The 24593-nt window shown below is 46.1% G+C and overlaps 1 protein-coding gene across 1 annotated transcript in view; it reads left to right on the top strand.

Annotated features, from left to right (window-relative positions):
* Positions 1–24593, top strand: part of LOC142296638 (putative cation-transporting ATPase 13A4) — a 523287-nt gene that overhangs the window by 354521 nt on the left and 144173 nt on the right. The window contains exon 19 of the mRNA XM_075340491.1: positions 6653–6822. Within this exon, the coding sequence (XP_075196606.1) occupies positions 6653–6822 (170 nt within the window). The remainder of the gene's footprint in view (positions 1–6652; positions 6823–24593) is intronic.

The raw sequence follows: 24593 nt of genomic DNA, 5'->3' as shown, positions 1-24593 counted from the left end.
TATATTTCATTGTTTTTCTTTCATTTAATCACTGTTACCTTGGCCCCCTTCACATATCCATGTAAAAAAATCCCATGTTGCACATTTCTTTTGGCCATCTGTATGGCTGTCTGTGAGTTTGTGTGTGTCCTACATGTCTCATCCGTGAGACATCTGTGTGCTGTCTGTATGTCTGTGTGACATACATGTGACATCCATATGACCAGTATCGGAAAAAACGCATGATACTGGAATGAATGTTTTTTATCTGTAAAAGATATGCATAGCCACAAAAATTATAGATAATGTAAGGAAAAAAAGAAAATAGATACAGTAGATAGATGATAGATACAGTAGATAGATAATAGATAGCTAACTAGATAGTTTATACAGCTATTTAGCAGAGTTAATAAATAATTTAAGAACAAAAAAAATGTGGTGTTCCACCCAATTTTAATAACCAGCACAGGTACAGCAGTAGCCGCAGGATGCAAGCCTCGTATGTGAGCTGTACCTTGGCTAGTTTTGAAAAAAAGGGGATCCCATGCTGATTTTTTTTTAAATTATTTGAACACAATTTAAAAAAAATGGTGTAGGGTTCCCCCATTTTTCAAAACCAGGGAAGGGACAGCAGACAACTGGGGGCTGATATTTTGGGGGGGGAGGGCCATTGTTATTTAGCCCTTCACAGCCTAAAAATAGCAACCAGCAGTCACCCCAGAGATGGTTCATCTATTAGATGCGCCAAATGTGGTGCTGTTCTTGGCCCTTATGGTTACCCTGGTACGTTGACAAACTGAGTAATATATGGGGTTGATGGTAACTGTGAATTGCCAGCTGCGCATCAAGTCTTAGTATGAGTAATGGGTGGTCATCTATCAAACACCCTCATTACTAATCCAGTAGAAATATATATATATAATTTTTTTTTTATTTTTTTTTTAAAAATCACCCTCAACAATGTGTGAAGCACAGAGAAAGATTATAACTACATTTTCTGAAGGTAACCACAGTCACAAATCAGTAGGTAGTGTACAGGCCTTTGCTTTGAATGATTTCAGCACATCTGCGACCAGAGGACATCACTAGTCTCTCACACTGCTCTGGTGTCATTTTGGCACACTCTTCTTCCGGTCTCTTCCACAGTTCTTTGACTGTTGTTGGTTTCTTTGTCATAATGTTGTCACCAAGAATTTTCAAGAGGTTTTTACTGGGTTTAGATCAGCACTGTGGGCTGGCCATTTCATTGTTTCCGGTTTCAAGGGACTAGTTTACCCGTTTGGACAGGGGGCATTGTCCTGCATGAACATTGCTGGCTGGTGGAGTGATAAGCGCAAATAAGGAACCACATGTTGTTGAAGAAGGTTCTGATACACACTTGCATTCACTCTGCCATGTAGCTGTATGAGAGGTCCAACTCCTGCTGTAGAAAGCATTCCCCAAACATGACACTTCTTCCACCACTTTTCACTGACTTCTTAACACACTTTAGGTTAAGTTTTTAACCAGTCTGTCAAAAAACATAATATAATGTTTCTCATCAGACGCAAATAAATTAAACCACTTTTTCACTGTCAACACAACAAACTCCTCACCAAAGGTGAGTCTACCCTTTTGATTCTTTCTGCTAATGAGAGGTTTGGTCACTGCAGAGTGGGCATTGAGTCCAAAAGCTCTTAAAACCTCGTGACACTGTAGGACAAGACAGATCCTTGCCCTGTTCAGTGCTGAAATGGCGATCAATTCCAGTGTTAAAACGATAACACATGGAGATTCTCCGCATTATCCTGTCCTCTCTTGCATTTGTCTTTCGAGTGCGACCAGCCTTCTTGGAGTCTTGAAAGAATGAGTGATCAAAATGTTATATCTATTCCAAAATTGTATAAAAAAAAATCCGAAAAAAAACCCCTTTCACATGGCTTTAAAAATAAAAATATTACAAGTCTTAAAAATGGTGAAACAACTAAAAAAAAAATTTCAAACTTATATGGGTTTTTTTTACCACAAAAATAAAAAAACCTCGCCAGGTTTGGTATCACTGGAACTGTAATGATGAGGAGAATCATATTTCCAGATTATTTTTACTACACAATGTAAAGCATAAAATCAATTCCCAAAAAACAACATTAGAATTCAATTTTTTCACGATTTCACTGCACTCTGAAACGTTTTCCAATACACTATGTGATAAAATGAATGGTACATAGGTAAGGATGGTTGACCTTGGGGAGATCAACATCCAACACCGCGGAGACACCAACACGTGTTTCTCAATGCAGTGACACTAGAACAAGGCCCCCTGGGAAAATATGCAAAACAAGAATGCCGCGGAGACATCATCACATGTTTCTAAGCACTGACAGGAAACTAGCCAGGTCTTTCATCGGGAAGGAACAACTACGGGAAGGGCAGTCTCCAGGGGGCCTTGGATATTTTCCCAGGGGGCCTTGTTCTAGTGTCACTGCGTTGAGAAACACGTGATGGTGTCTTCGCGGTGTTGGATGTTTATCTCCCCAAGGTCAACCATCCTTACCTATGTAGTCTTCTACTAGGCATCGCTCCCACTAGCCAGTTTCCTACGCCACACTGATGAGGGGCAAATACCTCAAAACAGCTGTCTGTGGATGGATACCATGTTTCAGTATAGGCGGTTTCCTTGACTGGAGACTGCCCTTCCCGTGGTTGTTTCTTCCCAGTGAAAGACCTGGCTAGTTTCCTGCCAGTGTTGAGAAACATGTGATGATGTCTCCGCGGCATTCTTGTTTTGCATAAAATGAATGGTGTCATCCAAAAATGCAATGGAAATTGTGTTTTTGATCAGGTTAGCATGCTCATATAAGAAACTACTTAGATATAACCGAGGCCAGACTCTATAATTAGGCGGACAGACAGGGTCATCTGTTGCCGAGACTGTGAATGCCGAACAGTGGGTTGTCTGCCGGGTGCTCGGGTTTGGCATATTGCGGATAGGATAGACAGATTGCTGGGTGGGACTGGGGAAAACCCAGCGGTCAAGGTGCACATTGGTACTAATGACAAAGTTAGAGGCAGGTGGAAGGTCCTTAAAAATGATTACGGGGAACTAGGAGAGAAGCTGAATTCCAGAACCTCCAAGGTGATGTTTTACTACCGATGCCACGAGCATCACTAGAAAGACAGCGGGAGCTTAGAGAGATAAATACGTAGCTTAGAAATTGGTGCAGAAAGGAAGGGTTCAGGTTCATGGAGAACTGGGCCGACTTCTCAGTCTGCTACAGGCTCTACGGTAGGGACGGGCTACACCTCAATGGGGAGGGTACAGCTGTGCTGGGGGAGAAAATGGTCAGATAGATGGAGGAGATTTTAAACTAGGATCTGGGAGGAGAAAGGGTAGTGGAGCAAATAAGGGGATAGATAGTGCAGATAGAGACAGTGAGATGGTAGGGGTCAATGAAGGATTAGGGTGGGCTGGGACATGCAAGGAACGTAGGGAGGCTAGGAGTAATAAATGTGTTAATATTATTAAATGTCTACTGGCAAATGGAAGAAGTCTTGCAAACAAAATGAATTGGAGACTCTGTCAACCATGGATTATGATGTGGTGGGCATTACGGAAACCTGGCTGGATGAAAGCCATGACTGGGTGACAGATATACAGGGTTATACTACATTCAGGAAGGACAGGAAAGACAAAAAAGTTGGTGGGGTATGTATATTTATCAAATCTAACCTAAAACCTGTGTTGAATGATGACATTGGGGGGAACTGCAACAACGTAGAGTCAATATGGCTAAATGTACATGGAGAGGGGAATAATGAAAAAATGCTAGATGGAGTTTGCTATAAGCCTCCTAACATACCTGAACAGGTAGAGGGTGAAATGCTGGAACAAATTGAAAAGGCAGCTAATAATAATAACAATCGGGTTCTTATTATGAGGGATTTCAACTATCCAGACATTCAGTGGGACATAGAATCTTCTGGTTGTGCTAAAAGCTGTAAGTTCTTATCCACAATTCAAAACAATTTCCTCTCTCAGATAGTAGATTAACCTACCAGGTGAGATCATTTGCTAGATCTGGTCCTGTCAAATAGACCGGATACAATTTCAGATCTACAAGTCCGTGAGCACTTGGGCACCAGCGATCATAATATGGTAAGCTTCAACATAATATTCAATAGAACATTTCAAAGGGGAAATGTTAAAACCTGGAATTTTAGGAAAGTTGATTTCAACAAATTAAGGGAAGAGCTTAAATGTGTAGATTGGGACAATGTTATGGTAACTGGTGATACCGAACATAAATGGGGTAAATTTAAGGATATACTGCTAGAGTCCTGTAAAAAACTTATATCCTCTGGTAAAAAAATGTCCAGGAATAAAAAAATAACCACTTTGGATAAATAAGACAGTATAAAGTATAATAAAACAAAAACAAAGGGCATTTAAAATCTTGAAGGCTAAGAATACAGAAATAGCATTTCAGAAGTATAAAGATATTAATATGAAATGCAAAAAAGAAATCAAGCAAGCAAAATTAGCTACTGAAGCAAAAAATCGCCAATGACATTAAATTAAATCCCAAAATCTTTTATAAATATATTAATGCCAAAAGGAAAATAAAGGATAGTATCGGCCCCTTAAAATATAATAACAAGTTAGTTATAGAGGACAAACAAAAGACTGAGATATTAAACAGGCACTTCTCATCCGTGTTCACCAAGGAACAGACTGTTCCAGGAATAATTCAACAAGTGGAAAATCAAAGTTCACCACCCGATATAATTAATTTAATGCAAGATGAAGTACGCCTGCGTCTGAGTAAATTAAACATTGACAAATCCACCAGGCCAGATGGTATTCATCCACGAATATTGAGGGAATAGAGCTCCGTAATCAACAGACCACAGTATCTCATCTTTTTAGACTCGCTTGTAACAGGGTTGGTGCCTCAGGATTGGAGGTTTGCTGATGTGGTACCGATATTTAAGAAAGGTAAGAGGGTAGATCCAGGCAACTACCGTCCAGTAAGCCTGACATCAGTAGTATGCAAAGTTTTTGAGGGCATTTTAAAGGAGGACATGCAAAAATATATTGCAGAAAATAATATAATAACTGACAAACAGCATGGATTCATGAAAGATAAGTCAGGTCTAACCAACCTGTTGGGGTTCTATGAGGGGATAAGTGCAAACCTGGATATTGGTAATGCAGCTGATGTGATTTATTTGGACTTTGCAAAGGCATTTGATACTGTACCACATAATAGCCTTATACTAAAGCTCCAGAAGCAAGACTAGTGGAAACTCTATGCAACTGGGTAAGGAATTGGCTAAAAGATAGGAAACAAAGAGTAGTCATAAATGGTACATTCTCTAAATGGGCTATAGTCAGTAGTGGGGTGCCGCAGGGATCTGTGCTAGGACCGATTCTTTTTAATCTTTTTATTAATGACCTTGTCGATGGGATTGATAGTAAAGTGTCAGTCTTTGCTGATGACACCAAACTATGTAGGATATTAAAAACTGACCTTGATAGTACAATATTACAAAAAGATCTGGATAAGATGTCAGAATGGGCAGATACTTGGCAAATGATTTTTAATGTTGATAAATGTAAAGTAATGCACTTAGGACGGAGTAATCCTATAACTGCGTATACATTAAATGGAAGTAAACTCAGGACTACAGAACAGGAGAAGGACTTGGGTATAAGCTGAACAGCAGCACTCAATGTCAAGCAGCAGCTGCTAAAGCAAACGAGATTTTAGGGTGTATAAAAAAAAGAGAGATTATATCCCGTGATCCCAACGTATTGTTACTCCTCTATAAATCACTTGTAAGGCCACATCTGGAATATGGGATCCAGTTTTGGGCTCCACATTTAAAAAAGGACATTCAGAAGTTAGAGTCAGTTCAAACGCAGCTAACTAGACTACTACAAGGAATGGAAGGCCTCCCATATGAGAGGTTGAAAAAGTTAGCTATTTTTAGCTTAGAAAAAACACGTCTCAGAGGAGATCTCATTTATATGTATAAATACATGTGTGGTCAATATAAAGGACTGCCATATGACTTATTTCTTTCAAAGACAATACTAAGGACCAGGGGGCACTCATTGCGAGTGGAAGAAAAGCGATTCCGACAGCTAAATAGGAAAGGGTTCTTTACAGTTAGAGCAGTCAAACTGTGGAATGCCCTACCACAAGAGGTAGTAATGGCAGATACTATAACAGCTTTTAAAAAAGAGCTGGATGATTTCCCCAGTGCACACAACATTGTTGGTTATACGTGACTTAGGGACAAAATGTAGCATTGGTGGAAGAAGGTTGAACTAGATGGACCTAGGTCTTTTTTCAACCTAAGTAACTATGTAACTATGTAACATATCATTGGTGCAACCTGTGCCGTTGCACAGGGGTCCAAAACGTAAGGGGCACCATTTCACCCTCCAAAGCAAGTGCAATTGTGCATTATGATGAGCTATAGGACTGCAAAGGGCTAATACATTGTTCTTGCACAAGGGCCCTTTTCTCTTTTGTCCTCTCCAATGGATATAATTGCATCTAAAGTTCAATTGCATTGCTTATTTCTAGTTTCACAGTGCCATCCATTTAGCCTATAACTATACAGTATCTACTAGAACATTATTGTCATTTTCCTTGGACTGTCTAGTCTTATTTTTTTTTTATAGGCGATAACCTTCAGACAGCTGTGACTGTTGGTAAGAAATCAGGGATGATTTCATCCAGCAGCAACGTAATTATGTTGGAGGCTTCTGAACCTGACCGAGACTTACCTGCTTCAGTCACCTGGAAATGTTTAACTGAAAATCAAGCAAATGTAGTCAATATAAAGGCTAAGGTATGCTATATTATGGAATTAAAAAAATAATAGTGTAATAACAGAACTAAATGTATTAAAACCAAGCAGTGTATACACAGCTTCATGATCAAATATGCAAAATTGCATTTATGTTGCAATATAAGGATTGAACTACTACAGAGATTAGCCAAAAATGGATGCTCATACATTCTGAAACAATTAGGAAAATAAATATTGACTGTTTAAAACTTTTTTCATATCACTTGTCTACAGCAATAAAAGTAGAAATCACGTTAAATTATAGTCAAATATGGCATAAGTCCATGTTTTAAAAATGACTTTTGAATTTGCAAAATATAGAGCCCTAAAAAGTTAGGGGCATATTATTTTTTAAAATACTTTTCCTTTTTTGCCTTGTGGTTTTTGTTAATGTTTTTTGCAGAAAATTGTTCATAAAGACACACATGATTCTTGAATCTTTTGCAGAAACAATTTAATGCAACTTTCCCACGATCAGTATTTTGTTGAGTTTTTGACACTGCAGAATTTCTGCATCTAAAGGCCCCGTCACACACAGAGATAAATCTTTGGCAGATCTGTGGTTGCAGTGAAATCATGGACATATTGTTCCATTTGTACACAGCCACAAACCTGGCACTGATTGTCAACAATTTCACTGCAACCACAGATCTGCCAAAGATTTATCTCTGTGTGTGACAAGGCCTTTAGTTTACTTGCGTTTAGAGATGAGAAGACCCATTGAAGCTCAGGTTGAGCTGGACTTTAGATGAAGCTCAGTTTGGTACCCGGACTTGACCAGAACCCCATTTGAACTTACTAATTGGGCAGTTTGGCTCTTGGCCTACTTGGAGCCAGCCATAAACAGAGCACTTCCGTGAGGAAGGGCGGATTTTTTTTTTTTTCACACATTACTTTTGAAAGCATTGTTTTTACCCCTAGTAAGAGCCATTCAGAGACTGTAAGCAGCTCCCACTGGGCGAAACACCGAGCGTACACGAGCACCCTGATGTGCAATCGAGAGGCTTGCATTCAAACAACACCTCAACTCTGAACTTGAGGCACTGATTTTTTGCAAAGTCTGTATTTGGTACTAAGCAGAGGTAGAAACTTTGCACTCAAGATCAATGTAAATAGTATTTTTTATTGTGAAGAACTTGTAGGACCAGCACAAGCACAGACGTTTCAGTCAAAAGACCTTCATCAGTGTGCTTTGAAGTGTGACAAAAACCAAGGATACATAAAGTAAATAAACAGTAATATATACAGTACAGACACTCACCTTCTCATTCAAAGAGTTTTCTTTATTTTCATGACTCTGAAAATTGTAGATTTACATTGAAGGCAAAACTATGAATTAACACATGTGGAATGAAATACTTAACAAAAAATTGTGAAACAACTGAAAAAATGTCTTCTATTCTAGGTTCTTCAAAGCAGCCACATTTTGCTTTGATTACTGATTTGCACACTCTTGGCATTCTCTTGATGAGCTTCAAGAGGTAGTCACCGGAAATGGTTTTCACTTCACAGGTGTGCCCTGTCAGGTTTTGCAGCACCCTGGGATATGCTACCCCAGTGATTTGCAGGATCCTAAGGCTTTCTGGAACACCCTCTGCTGACAACCCACACCTCACACACAGGTAGGGGCACATTCCCTGAGACCTGGGCGCAGCATGTAGAGGGTTAACAGTGGTCAGATGTGAGAACCAATCCCTTAGCTGTTAGCCTGAGAAAGGGGAGTGACTTGTGGGAAGCAACAGGTGTTGCTAGGCAGAGTTGGCAGAGAGGAAAAACGACAGTTGAAGGAGTGACAGTTGAAAGGAGCCAGTGAGTGAGAGGGGTGTGAGGATTGTGAGGAGACCCCCAAAAGGCGACTAGGAGGTAGTAGCCTGAGGGTAGACAGATCACAGGCACTACGCATGAGAGGGTACTGGACCCCAGAGTAGATGACAGCTGCAGGCGGTCTGCTGATCCAGCCGTGTGTTGTAACTTCCAGGGTACCACACCACCCATAGGCTCAGGGACACAGCCTCATATATAGGACCCGGGAGAGGGCACAGAGAAGTAGCCAACCCCACAAGGGACCGCGAGGCCTGTCATACTGGGCCCGGAAAGACAAAGGAGCGGAGCGTCGCAGGTCACCAACAGCTTGAGGCAAGGGGACCATCAGCTCTGCATGTGCACGGAGGGCTCAACTGGGACTCATGTCAGCACCGGGACAAAGGAAAGTCGGTTGACCAGCCGTACCAAACTACACTTGCAACATCCAGTGAGTAAATACCAATTAATCTGCAAGAACTGTGTTGTGTTTATTACTGGCGCACATGGGACTTAAGCCCCTACTGGCGGAGGGTCTGAACACACTTGCTGCTATACCATCTGTCCCTAAAACCACAGCAGCGGCGGGACATCTTATTACCGCAACCCGCCAGTGGCGTCACAAGTGACATACCAAATAACCCTGTTACCGAGCGCCCCCCCACGTAATGGAACTGGGCACGGCCACCTGTGACGGTGATCCCCATTATCCACCACCCGGACCCGAGTATCCCAAGGGCCTGGGGTGTGGCAGCACTCGACAAATTGGCGTCACAAACAGGATGCAAACTAGGACCAGCAACCCTGGGTGCAGTGTGCCTTAAACCATTTAAAATTGTACATAGACTTTTGTCACCATTTTGCCTCAATAAAAACTACTGCGCCATCACTCTGGCTGTAAAAGAGAGCAAAGTTTGAAAAAGTGCGCAGGAAAACCTGGCTCCGCCCCCCCACAGGGAATCTGCAGAGAAGCCAAACACCGAGCAGTAGCCTGACTTCAGGAGCTACTGAGCCGCTCGGGATCCCCATAGAGAAGGTTGCTGAAATTAACCAAGGGGGACTAAAATGGAAGCGCAAGAGAACGGAGATGCTGCCGGACCGAGTCGGAGCGCAGACGCTTTGGCGGTGGCACCGATCATGCCGCTCATGCTACCCTACCTCCCAGGTGCGACCTGAATGCCCAAGTACAATGGCAAATCGGATTCCTTAGCCGGATTCAAAAAGAAAGTAACTACTTCAATGGACATGCATCCCTTAACCGGCAAGCAAAGGGCGTCCATTATACTGGGTCAGCTTAAAGGGGCAGAGGAGCTAGAAGCAGAAACTTGGTCAGATGCTGAACGCGAGTCAGTAACCACCATCTTTGACAAATTAAAACTTGCATTTGAGACCCGCACTGAGGCAGAACTGCGGATGGAGTTCTACAACTGCAGGCAGAAACTGCAGGATAACATCAGGGACTATGCCCTGAGACTCCAAGCAGCAATAAGGACATTAAAACATGTCGATCCTCTCAGTGCCAGAGAGGAAAACCGGATGCTAACGGAGCAGTTCTGTTGTTATCAGAGGACCGCAAGCAATTACGCCTGTGGTCCCTTGAACATGCTGATGCGGACTTTGCAACTCTAAAAGATCGGGCTATCAAGGCGTTGCAGCCCCCGGCAACCTCAGACTCTACCCTGACGGTGCTACCTGCCAGTGTCCCTTCCTTGGAAGTGGAACCTGCCTCCTCTACTCCAAAGGCCAGTGGGCAGGTTGCGACCCCTAGTGCACCAGAGGACCTGCGTTACCAAGTGCAGCGACTCAGCGAGGACGTAGCAAAGATCCTCAAAGCCATGCAGCTTGGTCCAGAGCCCAAGCCACCAGACCGTATCCTGCTTGCTGACTGCCCTGAGGACGTCCCGTGGATGAGGAACCAGAGGAGTCCCCCACTGCGAGGAAGACCCACCAATCGCTACTGTTCTTCAGGACAACCCATCTGCCGACATTGCGGTAAAACAGGCCATCTTGCAAGAAGGTGTCCTTTAAATATGCAACCCCTGGGGCCAAGGGCCAATCCCCAGGTGTAAGTCGACAAGGCCCAATGGAATGGCATGACTGGTATGTGGGAGGACGTCCTATTCTGTCCATTACCTTTTACGGGATCCCCACTTCTGCATTGTTGGACACCGGTTCACAGGTAACCACTATTCCGTATGAGCTGTACTGCCGATTCTGGTGTGATGAAGAACTCACCTGACCTGATCCAAGCCTCACCATATATGCTGTAAACGGGTTACCGGTAGAGCAGATAGGATTTAAAGAAGTAACCATAAAGGTGGGGAGGGTGGAGCTTAGGGGTCAAGGATTGATTGTTGTTAAAACTGATGCAAATGATAGAAATCCCCATGTGATCCTAGGTACCAATGTCATCGAAAATTGTTTGGGAGAAGTATTGTTCTTGCTCCAACAGATCACCAAGACTGCCGATGCCAAGCAGCAGAGGGTCCTGCAGAAGGAGATTAAAGCCCTCTTGCTAAAACAACAGTTAAATCAGTCTGGTGGAGAACTGGGTAGTGTGCGGGTAATGGATTCTAACCCCATTGTGTTACCTCCAAGAAGTGAAATGATGGTGCGGTGTCGGGCATCCATAGGTCCTAGAGGGCGAGATTACCAGGCAGTGGTAGAGCCCGTGTACTCAGGGGACTGGTCCACAATCCTGACAGCCAGGGGGGTAGTCAATGTACACAAAGGTTGAGTTCCTGTATGTATATTAAATTGTGGGGACGAGGAAGCCAAATTGCCAAGGTACGCTACCATTGGTAAATTATTTACCGACACTGAAAATGCCATTCAAGCAGCAGAACCACTTGCCCCAACAGACCTGGAAGATGAGCAATTAGCAAATTGGTGCCAGGAACTCCATGTTGGTACCGACTCCACGCCTTCTTACCAGAAGCAAGGAGTATACCGGGTTGTGCAGGAATATGAACCAGTCTTCAGTAAGCATCCATTGGATTTCGGGAGAATTAAAGGGGTACAACACCATATCCCCACTGGGAACCATCCTCCCATCAGAGAGCGATACAGACCTGTAGCACCAAAACACTATCAGAGGGCCAAAGAAATGCTACATGACATGAAGGAGGCTAGGGTTATCCGAGATAGTTGTAGCCCTTGGGCAGCTCCACTACTCTTAGTGAGAAAAAAAGATGGCACCATGCGGATGTGTGTAGATTACAGGCAGATAAATTGCATTACACATAAGGATGCTTACCCATTACCCCGCATAGAAGAGTCACTAGCTGCACTCAAGACTGCTAACTACTTTTCCACCTTAGACCTTACTAGTGGGTATTGGCAGGTCTCTGTAGCAAAGGAAGACTGGGAGAAGACTGCGTTTGCCACCCCGATGGGCCTGTGCGAGTTCAACAGTATGCCGTTTGGACTCTGTTACGCACCTGGAACCTTCCAGTGCCTGATGGACTGTTGCCTGGGGCATCTGAACTTTGAAACTGTACTACTTTATTTATTTATTATTTTATTTAGATGACGTCATTGTGTTCTCCAAGTCCTATGACGACCATCTGGAACATCTGGCAGCGGTGTTTGAAGCACTATCCAAGTACGGCATGAAGCTGAAACCATCCAAGAGCCATCTCCTTAAACCCAAGGTTCAGTATCTGGGACACGTAGTCAGTGCTGAGGGAGTCACGCCAGATCCAGAGAAGATAACAGTCATCAAGAGCTGGCCAAGACCAACTACTATCAAAGAGGTACGCCAGTTCCTGGGCTTGGTAGGATACTACCGAAGATTTATCAAAGGTTATACCAAGATGGCTGCCCCCTTGCAAGACCTCCTGGTTGGTCAACCCAAGAAAGGCAAGAAGTCTGATCCTCTATTCGAATGGGGCGAAAAAGAAGAAAGTTCCTTCAAGCAAATTAATTGGGCTCTGACGGGGGAAGAAATTCTTGCTTACCCAGACTACAACTTATCCTTTGTGCTGTACACAGACGCCAGCAATGTGGGATTAGGAGCAGTGTTGTCACAGGTCCAGAATGGGAGAGAGCGAGTAATTTCCTACGCTAGCAGGAAGCTTCGGCCTACTGAGAAAAATACGGAAAATTACAGCTCCTTCAAGTTGGAGTTGCTGGCCATGGTCTGGGCTATCACTGAGAGGTTCAAGCACTATCTAGCAGCCACTAAGTTTACAGTCTTCACTGACAATAATCCTCTTAACCATCTAAATACAGCAAAGTTGGGCGCATTAGAACAACGCTGGGCAGCTCGGTTATCCAACTATGACTTTACCATCAAGTACAGAGCTGGACGTAAGAAAGCAAATGCAGATGCTCTGTCAAGAATGCCCCATTTGCAAAAAGAGGGATAAGACATAGATGAGCTAGAAAAAATAGAGTTACCTGCCTTCCATTGCAAGAGAACATGCCAATGTCAACAAACTGGTTCTAGACCAAAAGAGGCAACCTTGAAACCCTTATCACATTTTAGTTGGAAAAAGACACGGGATAGTGATCCCGCTGTCAGCTTAATCAAGAGACTGGTAAGCCAAACTGATTCTCGTCTTGCACCAGAGGCTCCACAAGAAGCCCAACATCTGTGGAAGAATAGGAATAAGTTGTTTATCCACCGGGGAACACTCTGTAGACGATTCATCAATCCAAAAACTCACAAGATGAGGTGGCAAGTGATAATACCAAAAAGAGACGTCCCAATAGTGTTAGAAGCGTACCACAACGACGCCGGACACTTCGGTTGGAAGAAACTTGAGATATTACTCCGTGAAAGATTCTACTGGGTTGGAATCAGATCTTCTATCGAAAACTGGTGTAGAAATTGTGGTCCATGTGCTTTAAGAAGAAAAAACAGAGATAGTCAAAGAGCACCACTACAGCCTATTGTTACCAAACAGCCTCTAGAACTAGTCACCTTAGACCATGTGAAGTTAACACCGAGTACCAAAGGTTATACTTATGCCCTTACCATTGTAGACCACTATTCAAGATTCCTTGTAGTAGTACCAGTCAAGGACCTAAGAGCACAAACAGCAGCAAAAGCATTTCAAGCCTACTTTTGCAGACCTCATGGTTATCCAGAGCAAGTAATTGCAGATCAAGGACCAGCGTTTGAAGCAGAAGTTTTTCAAGAGTTCTGTAATATGTATGGTTGTAAAAAGATTCGTACAACATCCTATCACCCTCAAGGAAATGGAATGTGTGAGAAAATGAATCAGATCGTCATTGATATGCTAAAGACCCTACCACTGGAAGATAGGAAAAAATGGCCAGAAAAATTTCCTGACCTAGTGGATATGTATAACAACATCCCCGTAGGGTCTACAAACTTCACCCCAGCTTATCTTATGCGAGCAAGACCAGGAAGATTACCCGTGACTTAGAGATGGGAGTCCTAAACCCTGAAGACCATCCACAAAGTGATTGGAATACAGTTCGTCTAGCTCAATACAAGAAGGTTCAAGAATGTGTTGAAAGGAATTTAGACCAAAGTAGGGAAAAACAAGAAAGAGATTACAATAAAAATGCAAAAGGTGTACCATTGACACCTGGAGAAAGGGTGCTAAAAAGAAACAGAAGACTTCACAAACTTGATGATCAAATGGGAAGAATAACCTTACATTGTCCAAACATCTAACTTTGACAACAAAAAAGTCTGTATTATTAGCAAAGATGAAGGAAAAACATCAACAGCTGTTTCTAGAGACCATTTAAAGAAATGCCCAGAACAGTTAGCACCAAAAGAAAGTACAGAAAGAATTGTAAATCTACCTCAACCTGAGCCAAAGAAGAAAATGATCCATACTGTATTAGGAGATTTCCCAGAAGATTGGCCGCAATACAATGGAGCCATAGTCATACCTTCTATCACCTTTCCACAAGTACCAGAAGAACCTGTACCAAGACAAGAAGAACTTGTACCAGTACAAGAACCAGAAGAAATCTCAGGGGAAGTTGAACCAGAACGTTCTGCAAACATTGACCTTGTCAATCCTACAGTAAGGGTAAGAACACGTAGATACTTACCAAGTCAACTTACCAGACCAAGTGTAGTACAAAACACAAACAACATTGACACACCAGAGTTGCGTAGGTCAAACAGAAGAAACATTGGTCATCCCCCATCCAGACTAGGAGAGTGGGAATACTACTAAAGATGGTCATTAAATACATATTAACTGTATGTAAAATGTAAATAATATATATTAAGCATGTTGACCCTACAGAGACTGACCTGTATCGACTTTTGGGTCACTAACAACTGTTCGTAATGTTTGTTTAAGGACTGTGCCTCCCTTTGTGAAAAATCCAGGTTTTTCCCCATCCTTTGTTTGTATGGACCTAAGCCACAGGACTGGCGTGACACAAAAACAGTTGTATATAGTTGCACACTTGGTGCTTTTCATTGGTATTACCCAGGAACTGAACTTTTGTTCCCAACACCCTAAAAGGAGAGCCGGACGTCGCAGGGAGGGTCTGCAGCGGAGCAGGCTGAGACCCCCATCACCATCATAACCGGTGATGTGCTCCCAAGGACAGTCCCCACAGGGAACAGTCACCAGGACGTTGGGAGAGGTCCACCAGATAGTGGCCTCAGAGACTGTGGGTGGTGGGAAGAAAAGTGTACAGAGTACTAACCTGTTACAAATGTATATTTGTTATTTATTGCCGTTTTAAAAATATATATTTTGCAGATTTTCTTGTTTTGCAGCCCGCGGACTTGCTGGTCTTAACCAAGGGGGAATGCAGCACCCTGGGATATGCTACCCCAGTGATCTGCAGGATCCTAAGGCTTTCTGGAACACCCTCTGCTGACAACCCACACTTCACATACAGGTAGGGGCACATTCCATGAGACCTAGGCGCAGCATGTAGAGGGTTAACAGTGGTCAGATGTGAGAACCAATCCCTTAGCTGTTAGCCTGAGAAAGGGGAGTGACTTGTGGGAAGCAACAGGTGTTGCTAGGCAGAGTTGGCAGAGAGGAAAAACAATAGTTGAAGGAGTGACAGTTGAAAGGAGCCAGTGAGTGAGAGGGGTGTGAGGATTGTGAGGAGACCCCCAAAAGGCGACTAGGAGGTAGTAGCCTGAGAGTAGACAGATCCCAGGCACTATGCACGAGGGGGTACTGGACCCCAGAGTAGACGATAGCTGCAGGCGGTCTGCTGATCCAGCCGTGTGTGGTGACTTCCAGGGTACCACACCACCCATAGGCTCAGGGACACAGCCTCATATATAGGACCCAGGAGAGGGCACAGAGAAGTAGCCTACCCCACAAGGGACCGCGAGGCCTGTCATATTGGGCCCGGAAAGACAAAGGAGCGGAGCGTCGCAGGTCACCAACAGCTTGAGGCAAGGGGACCATCAGCTCTGCATGTGCACGGAGGGCTCAACTGGGACTCATGTCAGCACTGGGACAAAGGAAAGTCGGTTGACCAGCCATACCAAACTACACTTGCAACATCCAGTGAGTAAATACCAATTAATCTGCAAGAACTGTGTCGTGTTTATTACTGGCGCACCATAAGGCACAGCATACCTACATGGGAATTAAGCCCCTACTGGCAGAGGGTGCGAACACACTTCCTGCTATACCATCTGTCCCTAAAACCACAGCAGCGGTGGGACATCTTATTATCGCAACCCGCCAGTGGCGTCACAAGTGACATACCAAATAACCGAGCGCCCCCCCAGGTAACGGAACCGGGCACGGCCACCTGTGACAGTGATCCCCATTATCCACCACCCGGAACTGAGTATCCCAAGGGCCTGGGGTGTGGCAGCGCTCGACAGTTTAATAAGTGGGATTTCTTGCCTTATAAATGGGGTTGGGACCATCAGTTGTGTTGTGCAGATGTCTGGTGGATACACAGCTGATAGTCCTACTGAATAGACTGTTAAAATTTGTATTATGGCAAGAAAAAAGCAGCTAAGTAAAGAAAAACGAGTGGCCATCATTACTTTAAGAAATGAAGGTCAGTCAGTCCGAAAAATTGGGAAAACTTTGAAAGTGTCCCCAACTGTAGTGGCAAAACCATCAAACACTACAAAGAAACTGGCTCACATGAGGACCGCCCCAGGAAAGGAAGACCAAGAGTCACCTCTGCTGCGGAGGATAAGTTTATCCAAGTCACCAGCCTCAGAAATCCCAGGTTAACAGCAGCTCAGATTAGAGACCAGGTCAATGCCACACAGAGTTCTAGCAGCAGACACATCTTTAGAACAACTGTTAAGAGACTTTGTGCAGCAGGCCTTCATGGTAAAATAGCTGCTAAAAAACACTGCTAAGGACAGGTAACAAGCAGAAGAGACTTGTTTGGGCTAAAGAACACAAGGAATGGACATTAGACCAGTGGAAATCTGTGCCAGACTTGAACCCAATCGAAATGGATTGGGGTGAGCTGGACCGCAGAGTGAAGGCAAAAGGGCCAACAAGTGCTAAGCATCTCTGGGAACTCCTTCAAAACTGTTGGAAGACTATTTCCCGGGACTATCGCTTGAAGCTCAGCAAGAGAATGCTAAGAGTGTGCAAAGCAGTAATCAAAGCAAAAGGTGGCTACTTTGAAGAACCTAGAATATAAGACATATTTTCAGTTGTTTCACACTTTTTTGTTAAGTATTTCATTCCACATGTGTTAATTCATAGTTTTGATGCCTACAATTTGAATCTACAATTTTCAGTCATGAAAATAAAGAAAACTCTTTGAATGAGAAGGTGTGTCCAAACTTTTGGTCTGTACTGTATATAAAAAAACATGGAAGTATATGAGAATAAGTGATGCTGGGAAGAACCACATAGAGCAAGAAGAAAAAGTACCGCACATAAATGGGGAGCACAATAATGAATAGTAAAAGGCAACCTTTATTTGTAGCAAAAAATTAAAAACACTAAAACCAAACACACCTTATAACATGGCATGAAACCAACGCCCAACCCCCTAATATTGCAGCAAAACACAACAATAGTGTGGTGTGTATGTCGCGGGTGGGGAGGAGGGTGTCAACGCTGCGCTCTCCCACTGCTCGGGTCCGGCCGCCGCTGCTCTGCGGCTGCTGCTGCTGCTCGATGGCTCGAGCGATGGGCCGGATCCCGGGGACTCGAGCGGCGCTCCTCGCCCGTGAGTGAAAGGGGTTGATTTGTTGGTGGGGGATTTGATTAATGTCCGTGACGCCACCCACGGTTGTGGTGATTGTGTGGACACCACCGCTGCTCTGTCTGGGGATCCCGGGAGTGGTGGTATGGAGCAGCTAGATGTTGGTTTGCCCCTCCGTGGGTAGGGGTTTTGGTAGTCCCGGGGCCCGATGATGGGGAGGTCAGGATGGTGGACAGGCGGGTTATGGGGCCTGTGGAGGTGCAGGGACGCAGGGGCAGCGCTGTGCCGCACGGCACGGAGGTACTCACTCAGCCCAAGGATGATGACACAGTTCACGGTAAACAAACGGCTGGTTGGATGGGTCCCTCGGACGGCTGCGGTGCTGATGTTCCCTGCAGTTAGCGGTGACGGTCACTTCCCTGCACCTAAGTACAGTTCTTTGGTAGCGATGGATTCCCACCAGTAACCCGCTCCCCAGCTTGGATATGAGCCGGAGGAGCCCCTCTCTTGCCCGCAGGCGCTGGCCCTGGGAAACAGGTGTCTTGGCTGTGGCGGTGTCTCCCCTTCACGGTCGGACTGTTGCCTTCAATCGGGACTTTGCTGCTGGGAGACCCGGAGGTCCCCTTCACTGACGGATTTGGCAAATTATGGCGACTCCTAGCCTTGCCGGGATCCGAAAGGCCCCTGCCACTGGTGCTGGCTTCTCTTTGTATACCGCTCCGGTACCGCCGGGCAACCACCCATCCACGGTCCTTTCGGCAACCTCCGATCAGCCTCTCCTGCAGACGGTCACCGCCGTCTGCCAACCTTGCTGTCTCAGTCCGGGGCACATACCCGGCCCAACTTCAGGCTTTCAACTGTCACTTTTCTTCTCTCACTTCCACTCCTGTCACTAGCTCCACTGCCACTTCCCTAGCTTGACTCTCACTCAAGCTCTCCACTGTTTACTCCTTCACTTCCCTAGCTTGACTGCTGGTTTTCCCGCCTCCAGGACTGTGAACTCCTCGGTGGGTGGTGCCAACCGCCTGGCCCACCCCCTGGTGTGAACACCAGCCCCTGGAAGAGGGCAACAAGGATTTGTGTTCTGACCTTGGTGTTCCTGCAGGGAATGTGGGGTGCGTGTGGTGTTGTGACCTGTGACCCCTGGCTTGCCCAGGGCTTCACATTCCCCCTTAGCAAAACGCAGACCGTCCTCGGGCTGCCCGTCCAACACCGGTTTTATTTTCCCTTTTTTTTTTTTCTGAAAAGATAAAATGGTAACACATACAAGTAGAAAAACATCATCCCACAATGGGAGGCACTTTGCTTAAACGTTACTAACGGTTTTAAACGTTGCTGCTGCCGCTCTCTCCCACCCAAGTAACCTGGCCCTGATGCTGCCCCTGAGAAACAGGCAGAACCCCTTGACCCCAGTCCTGAACCAAGTCACCCGAGCGGGATCTGTCCTCCCCCTCCAGAGGGTAGCCACCGGTTCCGGTGGTGGCTGGGCCCCAGCCTGCTCCACTGCGGGCCCTCCCTCCAATCTGCCTCTCCGGAGGCGGTAGGGTGGCAGTTGCAACAAAAACATATTTACAAGCCACTAACGTTTGTGGTTGCCCTGCAAGTTCACGGGCTTGTCCATAGGAGTCACTATGCAAACAACTCCAATCGGTCCCCACGGGGACAACGGTGCCGGCAACCGCCGGTTGCAAATCACGGTAGGATAATCAGGTTACTTTCTCGATTCCATTTCACTTATCATCATTTTCAAACTTTTAAACAAACACACTGGTGGTCCCAATGGGGACAACTGCAGCGGGACTCCGCTGCCCTGGAAGCGGCTACCACCGCAGGGGGTCGGCCCACTCAGGGACTGAGCGGTACATGGGGTTCTCCCTCCATTGGCAGTTCAACCCCGAACCACTGACAGCCGTTGGGAACGGCGGCGGAAGCAGCGCACTTGGGACCTCCTCCTCCATCAACGGCACTCTCTCCGGACCCCCGGTCGCGGTACTGATATCCGTCTCCCACTCAATCAGGGCTGGTTCCGGGGTTTGGGTGGACTGTTCACGACGCGGTACGGCTGCAGCGGCCCCTTGCTCACGGGCGCCCACTACGGCAACCATTCTGCGCATCTCTGCCTTCCAATCCATCAACTGCTGCAGGCTCTGCGCCCTCACCTTCACGCAGAACCGGCCCAATTCCCGCTCCAGCCACGTAGCGGTCCCGGCGGGAAGCTCACCCGGGCCGCAGTCCTCAAAAGCTACTCCGCTTCGTTTCCCCCAGAGCTTGGGTACTCCCGTGGCGGGTATTCCCGTACTCCAATTCGAGGACGCCGCCATTTCTCCATCCGTGTCCCCCTTAGCCTCTTTCCGGCTCCTCCTCTATCGGGGTGGGGTTTTGGCCTTCGCGCCTCCACTACTCGAGAAGACGCTCGAGCGGGAACTTTTCGCGCCCAAGATGGCGGCTTCTGAAATTTTCTGGCCGGACACCTCCGGCGGTAACAAGGCGCACCTCTACCAGATGGCAGAGCGGTAAGATCCTGTTCGTGACGCCAAGTTGTCGCGGGCGGGGAGGAGGGTGTCAACGCTGCGCTCTCCCACTGCTCGGGTCCGGCCGCCGCTGCTCTGCGGCTGCTGCTGCTGCTCGGTGGCTCGAGCGATGGGCCAGATCCCGGGGACTCGAGCGGCGCTCCTCGCCCGTGAGTGAAAGGGGGGCTGATTTGTTGGTGGGGGGATTTGATTAATGTCCGTGACGCCACCCACGGTTGTGGTGATTGTGTGGACACCACCGCTGCTCTGTCTGGGGATCCCGGGAGTGGTGGTATGGAGCAGCTAGATGTTGGTTTGCCCCTCCGTGGGTAGGGGTTTTGTTAGTCCCGGGGCCCAATGATGGGGAGGTCAGGATGGTGGACAGGCGGGTTATGGGGCCTGTGGAGGTGCAGGGACGCAGGGGCAGCGCTGTGCCGCACGGCACGGAGGTACTCACTCAGCCCAAGGATGATGACACAGTTCACGGTAAACAAATGGCTGGTTGGACGGGTCCCTCGGACGGCTGCAGTGCTGATGTTCCCTGCAGTTAGCGGTGACGGTCACTTCCCTGCTCCTAAGTACGGTTCTTTGGTAGCGATGGATTCCCACCGGTAACCCACTCCCCAGCTTGGATATGAGCCGGAGGAGCCCCTCTCTTGCCCGCAGGCGCTGGCCCTGGGAAACTGATGCCTTGGCGGTGGCGGTGTCTCCCCTTCACGGTCGGACTGTTGCCTTCAATCAGGACTTTGCTGCTGGGAAACCCGGAGGTCCCCTTCACTGACGGATTTGGCAAATTATGGCGACTCCTAGCCTTGCTGGGATCCGAAAGGCCCCTGCCACTGGTGCTGGCTTTTCTTTGTATACCGCTCCGGTACCGCTGGGCCACCACCTGTCCACGGTCCTTTCGGCAACCTCCGATCAGCCTCTCCTGCAGACGGTCACCGCCATCTGCCAACCTTGCTGTCTCAGTCCTGGGCACACACCCGGACCAACTTCAGGCTTTCAACTGTCACTTTTCTTCTCTCACTTCCACTCCTGTCACTAGCTCCACTGCCACTTCCATAGCTTGACTCTCACTCAAGCTCTCCACTGTTTACTCCTTCACTTCCCTAGCTTGACTGCTGGTTTTCCCGCCTCCAGGACTGTGAACTCCTTGGTGGGTTGTGCCAACCGCCTGGCCCAACCCCCTGGTGTGAACACCAGCCCCTGGAAGAGGGCAACAAGGATTTGTGTTCTGACCTTGGTGTTCCTGCAGGGAATGTGGGGTGCGTGTGGTGTTGTGACCTGTGACCCCTGGCTTGCCCAGGGCGTCACATGTACAGATCATAAGGCACAAAAATAAATACATATAACCGTAATTGGAGAAATGATGAACAATATATATGCAGCTATAGTAGTGCCAAGATAAAGAATAACAACCAATCTGCAAACCCCATATATGTATTTATTTTTGTGCCTCATGATCTGTACACACCACACTATTGTTGTGTTTTGCTGCAATATTAGGGGGTTGGGCAGTGGTTGCATGCCATGTTACAAGGTGTGTTTGGTTTTAGGGGCTCTTTGCACACAACGACATCGCAGGTGCGATGTCGGTGGGGTCAAATCGAAAGTGACGCACTTCCGGCGTCACTCTCGACATCCTAGTGTGTAAATCGTTTTAACTACGATTACCGAGCGCAAAAGCGTCGGTATCGTATGATCGGTGTAGTGTCGGTCATTTTGATTATTTTGGCTGCAGCGACGGTACGATGTTGTTCCTCGTTCCTGCGGCAGCACACATCGCTGTGTATGAAGCCGAAGGAGCGAGGAACATCTCCTACCTGCGTCCTGTCTGCAATGCGGAAGGAAAGAGGTGGGCGGGATGTTTATGTCCCACTCATCTCCGCCCCTCCGCTTCTATTGGCCGCCTGCCATTTGATGTTGCTGTGATGCCACATGACCCGCTCCTTTAGGAAGGAGGCGGGTCGCCAGCCAGAGCGACGTCGCCGGGCCGGTAAGTGCATGTGAAGCTTCCATAGCGATAATATTCGCTACGGCAGCTATCACAAGATATCGCTGCTGCGACGGGGGCGGGAACTATCGCGCTCGGCATCGCAACATCGGCTTGTGATGTCTTAGTGTGCAAAGTGCCCCTTAGTGTTTTTAATTTTTTGCTAAAAATAAAAGTTGCCTTTTGCTATTCATTATTGTGCTCCCCATTTATGTGCGGTACTTTTTCTTCTTGCTCTTATAGTCTCCTTGCTGCACGGGTGAGCATTCGTCCTTTTATTTAATTAAATTATCCTTGGCGGTGCACCCATTCGTTTTGCCTGTCAGGAAGAACCACATAGGACAATGTGAGTCACTGTGTGGTCAGGATGGGATGTGAGACTATCATAGGAAATAACTGGTGAGCAACTGCCCTAGAGAATGCAAATGCTTTTTAGCCATAAATACATTATATAGCATGGCTAATGAGCTCCCACTGGTAACCAGTCGCCTAGAGAATGTGAATGATTTGCAGCCATAAAGGTTAGGCTTACCATGCAGAGGGTCCTCATAAAGTATAGCAACGTGGTGAACAGTGCAACAGTGTGGCTGGGTATGCCGCAGTGTCCATTGCTGTCTATGTAACTGCAGTGAGAGCGTGCAATTGGATCTGTAAATGGGAGGCGGGACATTCATGGCCCACAGGACCAATAGGAAGGCATAATGAAGTAGCATCATGAAGAGCAGAGTGACAGAGGAGCATCATAGCAGGGGTTTGTGTCCGGCCATGCGGACACAGCCAGTGGCGACAGAGAGCTCAGTGATGCTGTGTTGACATGTTGCCTAGGATACAGGGGCTGGGTGTGGGAGGATCTGAAGTGCAAGAGGAGATGGAACATTCACAGGGAGTTATGAATAGCTCTGTGGGGACGAGAAGAGAACAGTTAGTGAGATCATGGCAATGGACTGGAGAAACATATACAATAGGAAAAAGAAAACTTTAACAGCACTGGTGGACCCAGGAGGTCTCCCATCCAAGTACAACCCTGCTTAGCGTTCAAGAGCAGACAAGATCAGATATATCCAGGCTGGTATAGCCAGTAGATCATGTACTTGGGTATAAACAGATAGTAATCTGGTAATATGGATGTAGGGAACAGTAGAAATACTAGGTGGAGAAATATAAGAATATCATATAGAAACATTTAGCACATAAAGGATTGCAGATCATAGTCCCTATTGAGACCTTTAGGATGTAGGGACTGTAGTTTGTGGATCCAATAGGCATCTCTGCGTTTAAGTAATTGAATGTGATTACTTCCCCTCCATGGTGATTGTACCTATTCCAGTACTTGGAAATGTAACTTTGCGATGGTGTGGCTTTGCGTTACGAAGTGGTAGGGAACAAGAAGTATGGTATATTTACACCGAATTGTTGACGTATGTTTTGAGATTCTATCCTTCACTGGTTGGTAGTTTCCCCCACGTAAATGAGGCCACATGGGCATTTAATGAGATAGATTACATAGGAGGAGTCACAGGTAAAAAATTAATCTTTAATATGATATCTTTTACCTGTATGGGGATGGTGTATCACATTTCCCCTTTGATGTTGTTGCACTGGTGGCAGTGGAGGCATGTAAAAGTGCCAGTCTTTGGGTTCTGTAGGAAACTTTGTTTTGAGTAGTACAACTAGGTCCGAGATCGGCCCTAACCTAAGCTGTCTTTTAGGTTAGGGGTTCTTTTAAAACAGAGAAGAAAGGGTTGGTAGAATTCTCTAACCTCGCAGATAACCCATTCGAAGGATATCCCAATGTCTCCTTATGGATCTGTGCATAATGTATGCATTAGGATGGTATTTGTGGACAAAAGAAATACGATCCCTGATGTTTTTTCGTGGTGGGGAGTCAGTGGAATGCACTTGTTTGAGAGTGCTTGGTGGATAGCCTCTTTGGATGAATATTTTTCTCATCTCTCCAATACGTTGTTTGCCCACTTCAGGATCAGTGACTATCCTGCTAACTGATTTGAATTGAAATGTGGATAGACTTTTTCATAGCCATAGGGTGATAACTGTCAAAATGAAAGTAATTGTTTTGATCAGTGGGTTTGACAAAAAGGTCATAGGACAAATTGCCGTCTGTATTTTTAATAATGGTGTAAAGGAAGTTTTGTTGTTGGGGGTCAAAGGACATGGTGAAGTGTTTACCAGGCCATGCTGTATCTAACACTTGTATAAACATGGCTAGGGTCTCAGGTGGGCCCCCCATATGCAGAATACATCATTAAATTAACGTCTTCACCGCAATGAGCACTCTATGAAAAGAGAGTTGAGGTAGACAACTTGTTCCTCAAAGGCAGCCATATAACAATTTGCATATGGGG

Source organism: Anomaloglossus baeobatrachus, chromosome 3, assembly GCF_048569485.1.
Source record: "Anomaloglossus baeobatrachus isolate aAnoBae1 chromosome 3, aAnoBae1.hap1, whole genome shotgun sequence".
Taxonomy (NCBI): domain Eukaryota; kingdom Metazoa; phylum Chordata; class Amphibia; order Anura; family Aromobatidae; genus Anomaloglossus; species Anomaloglossus baeobatrachus.
The sequence above is the reverse complement of the archived record's forward strand: the minus strand, read 5'-3'. Positions and strand labels throughout refer to the sequence as shown.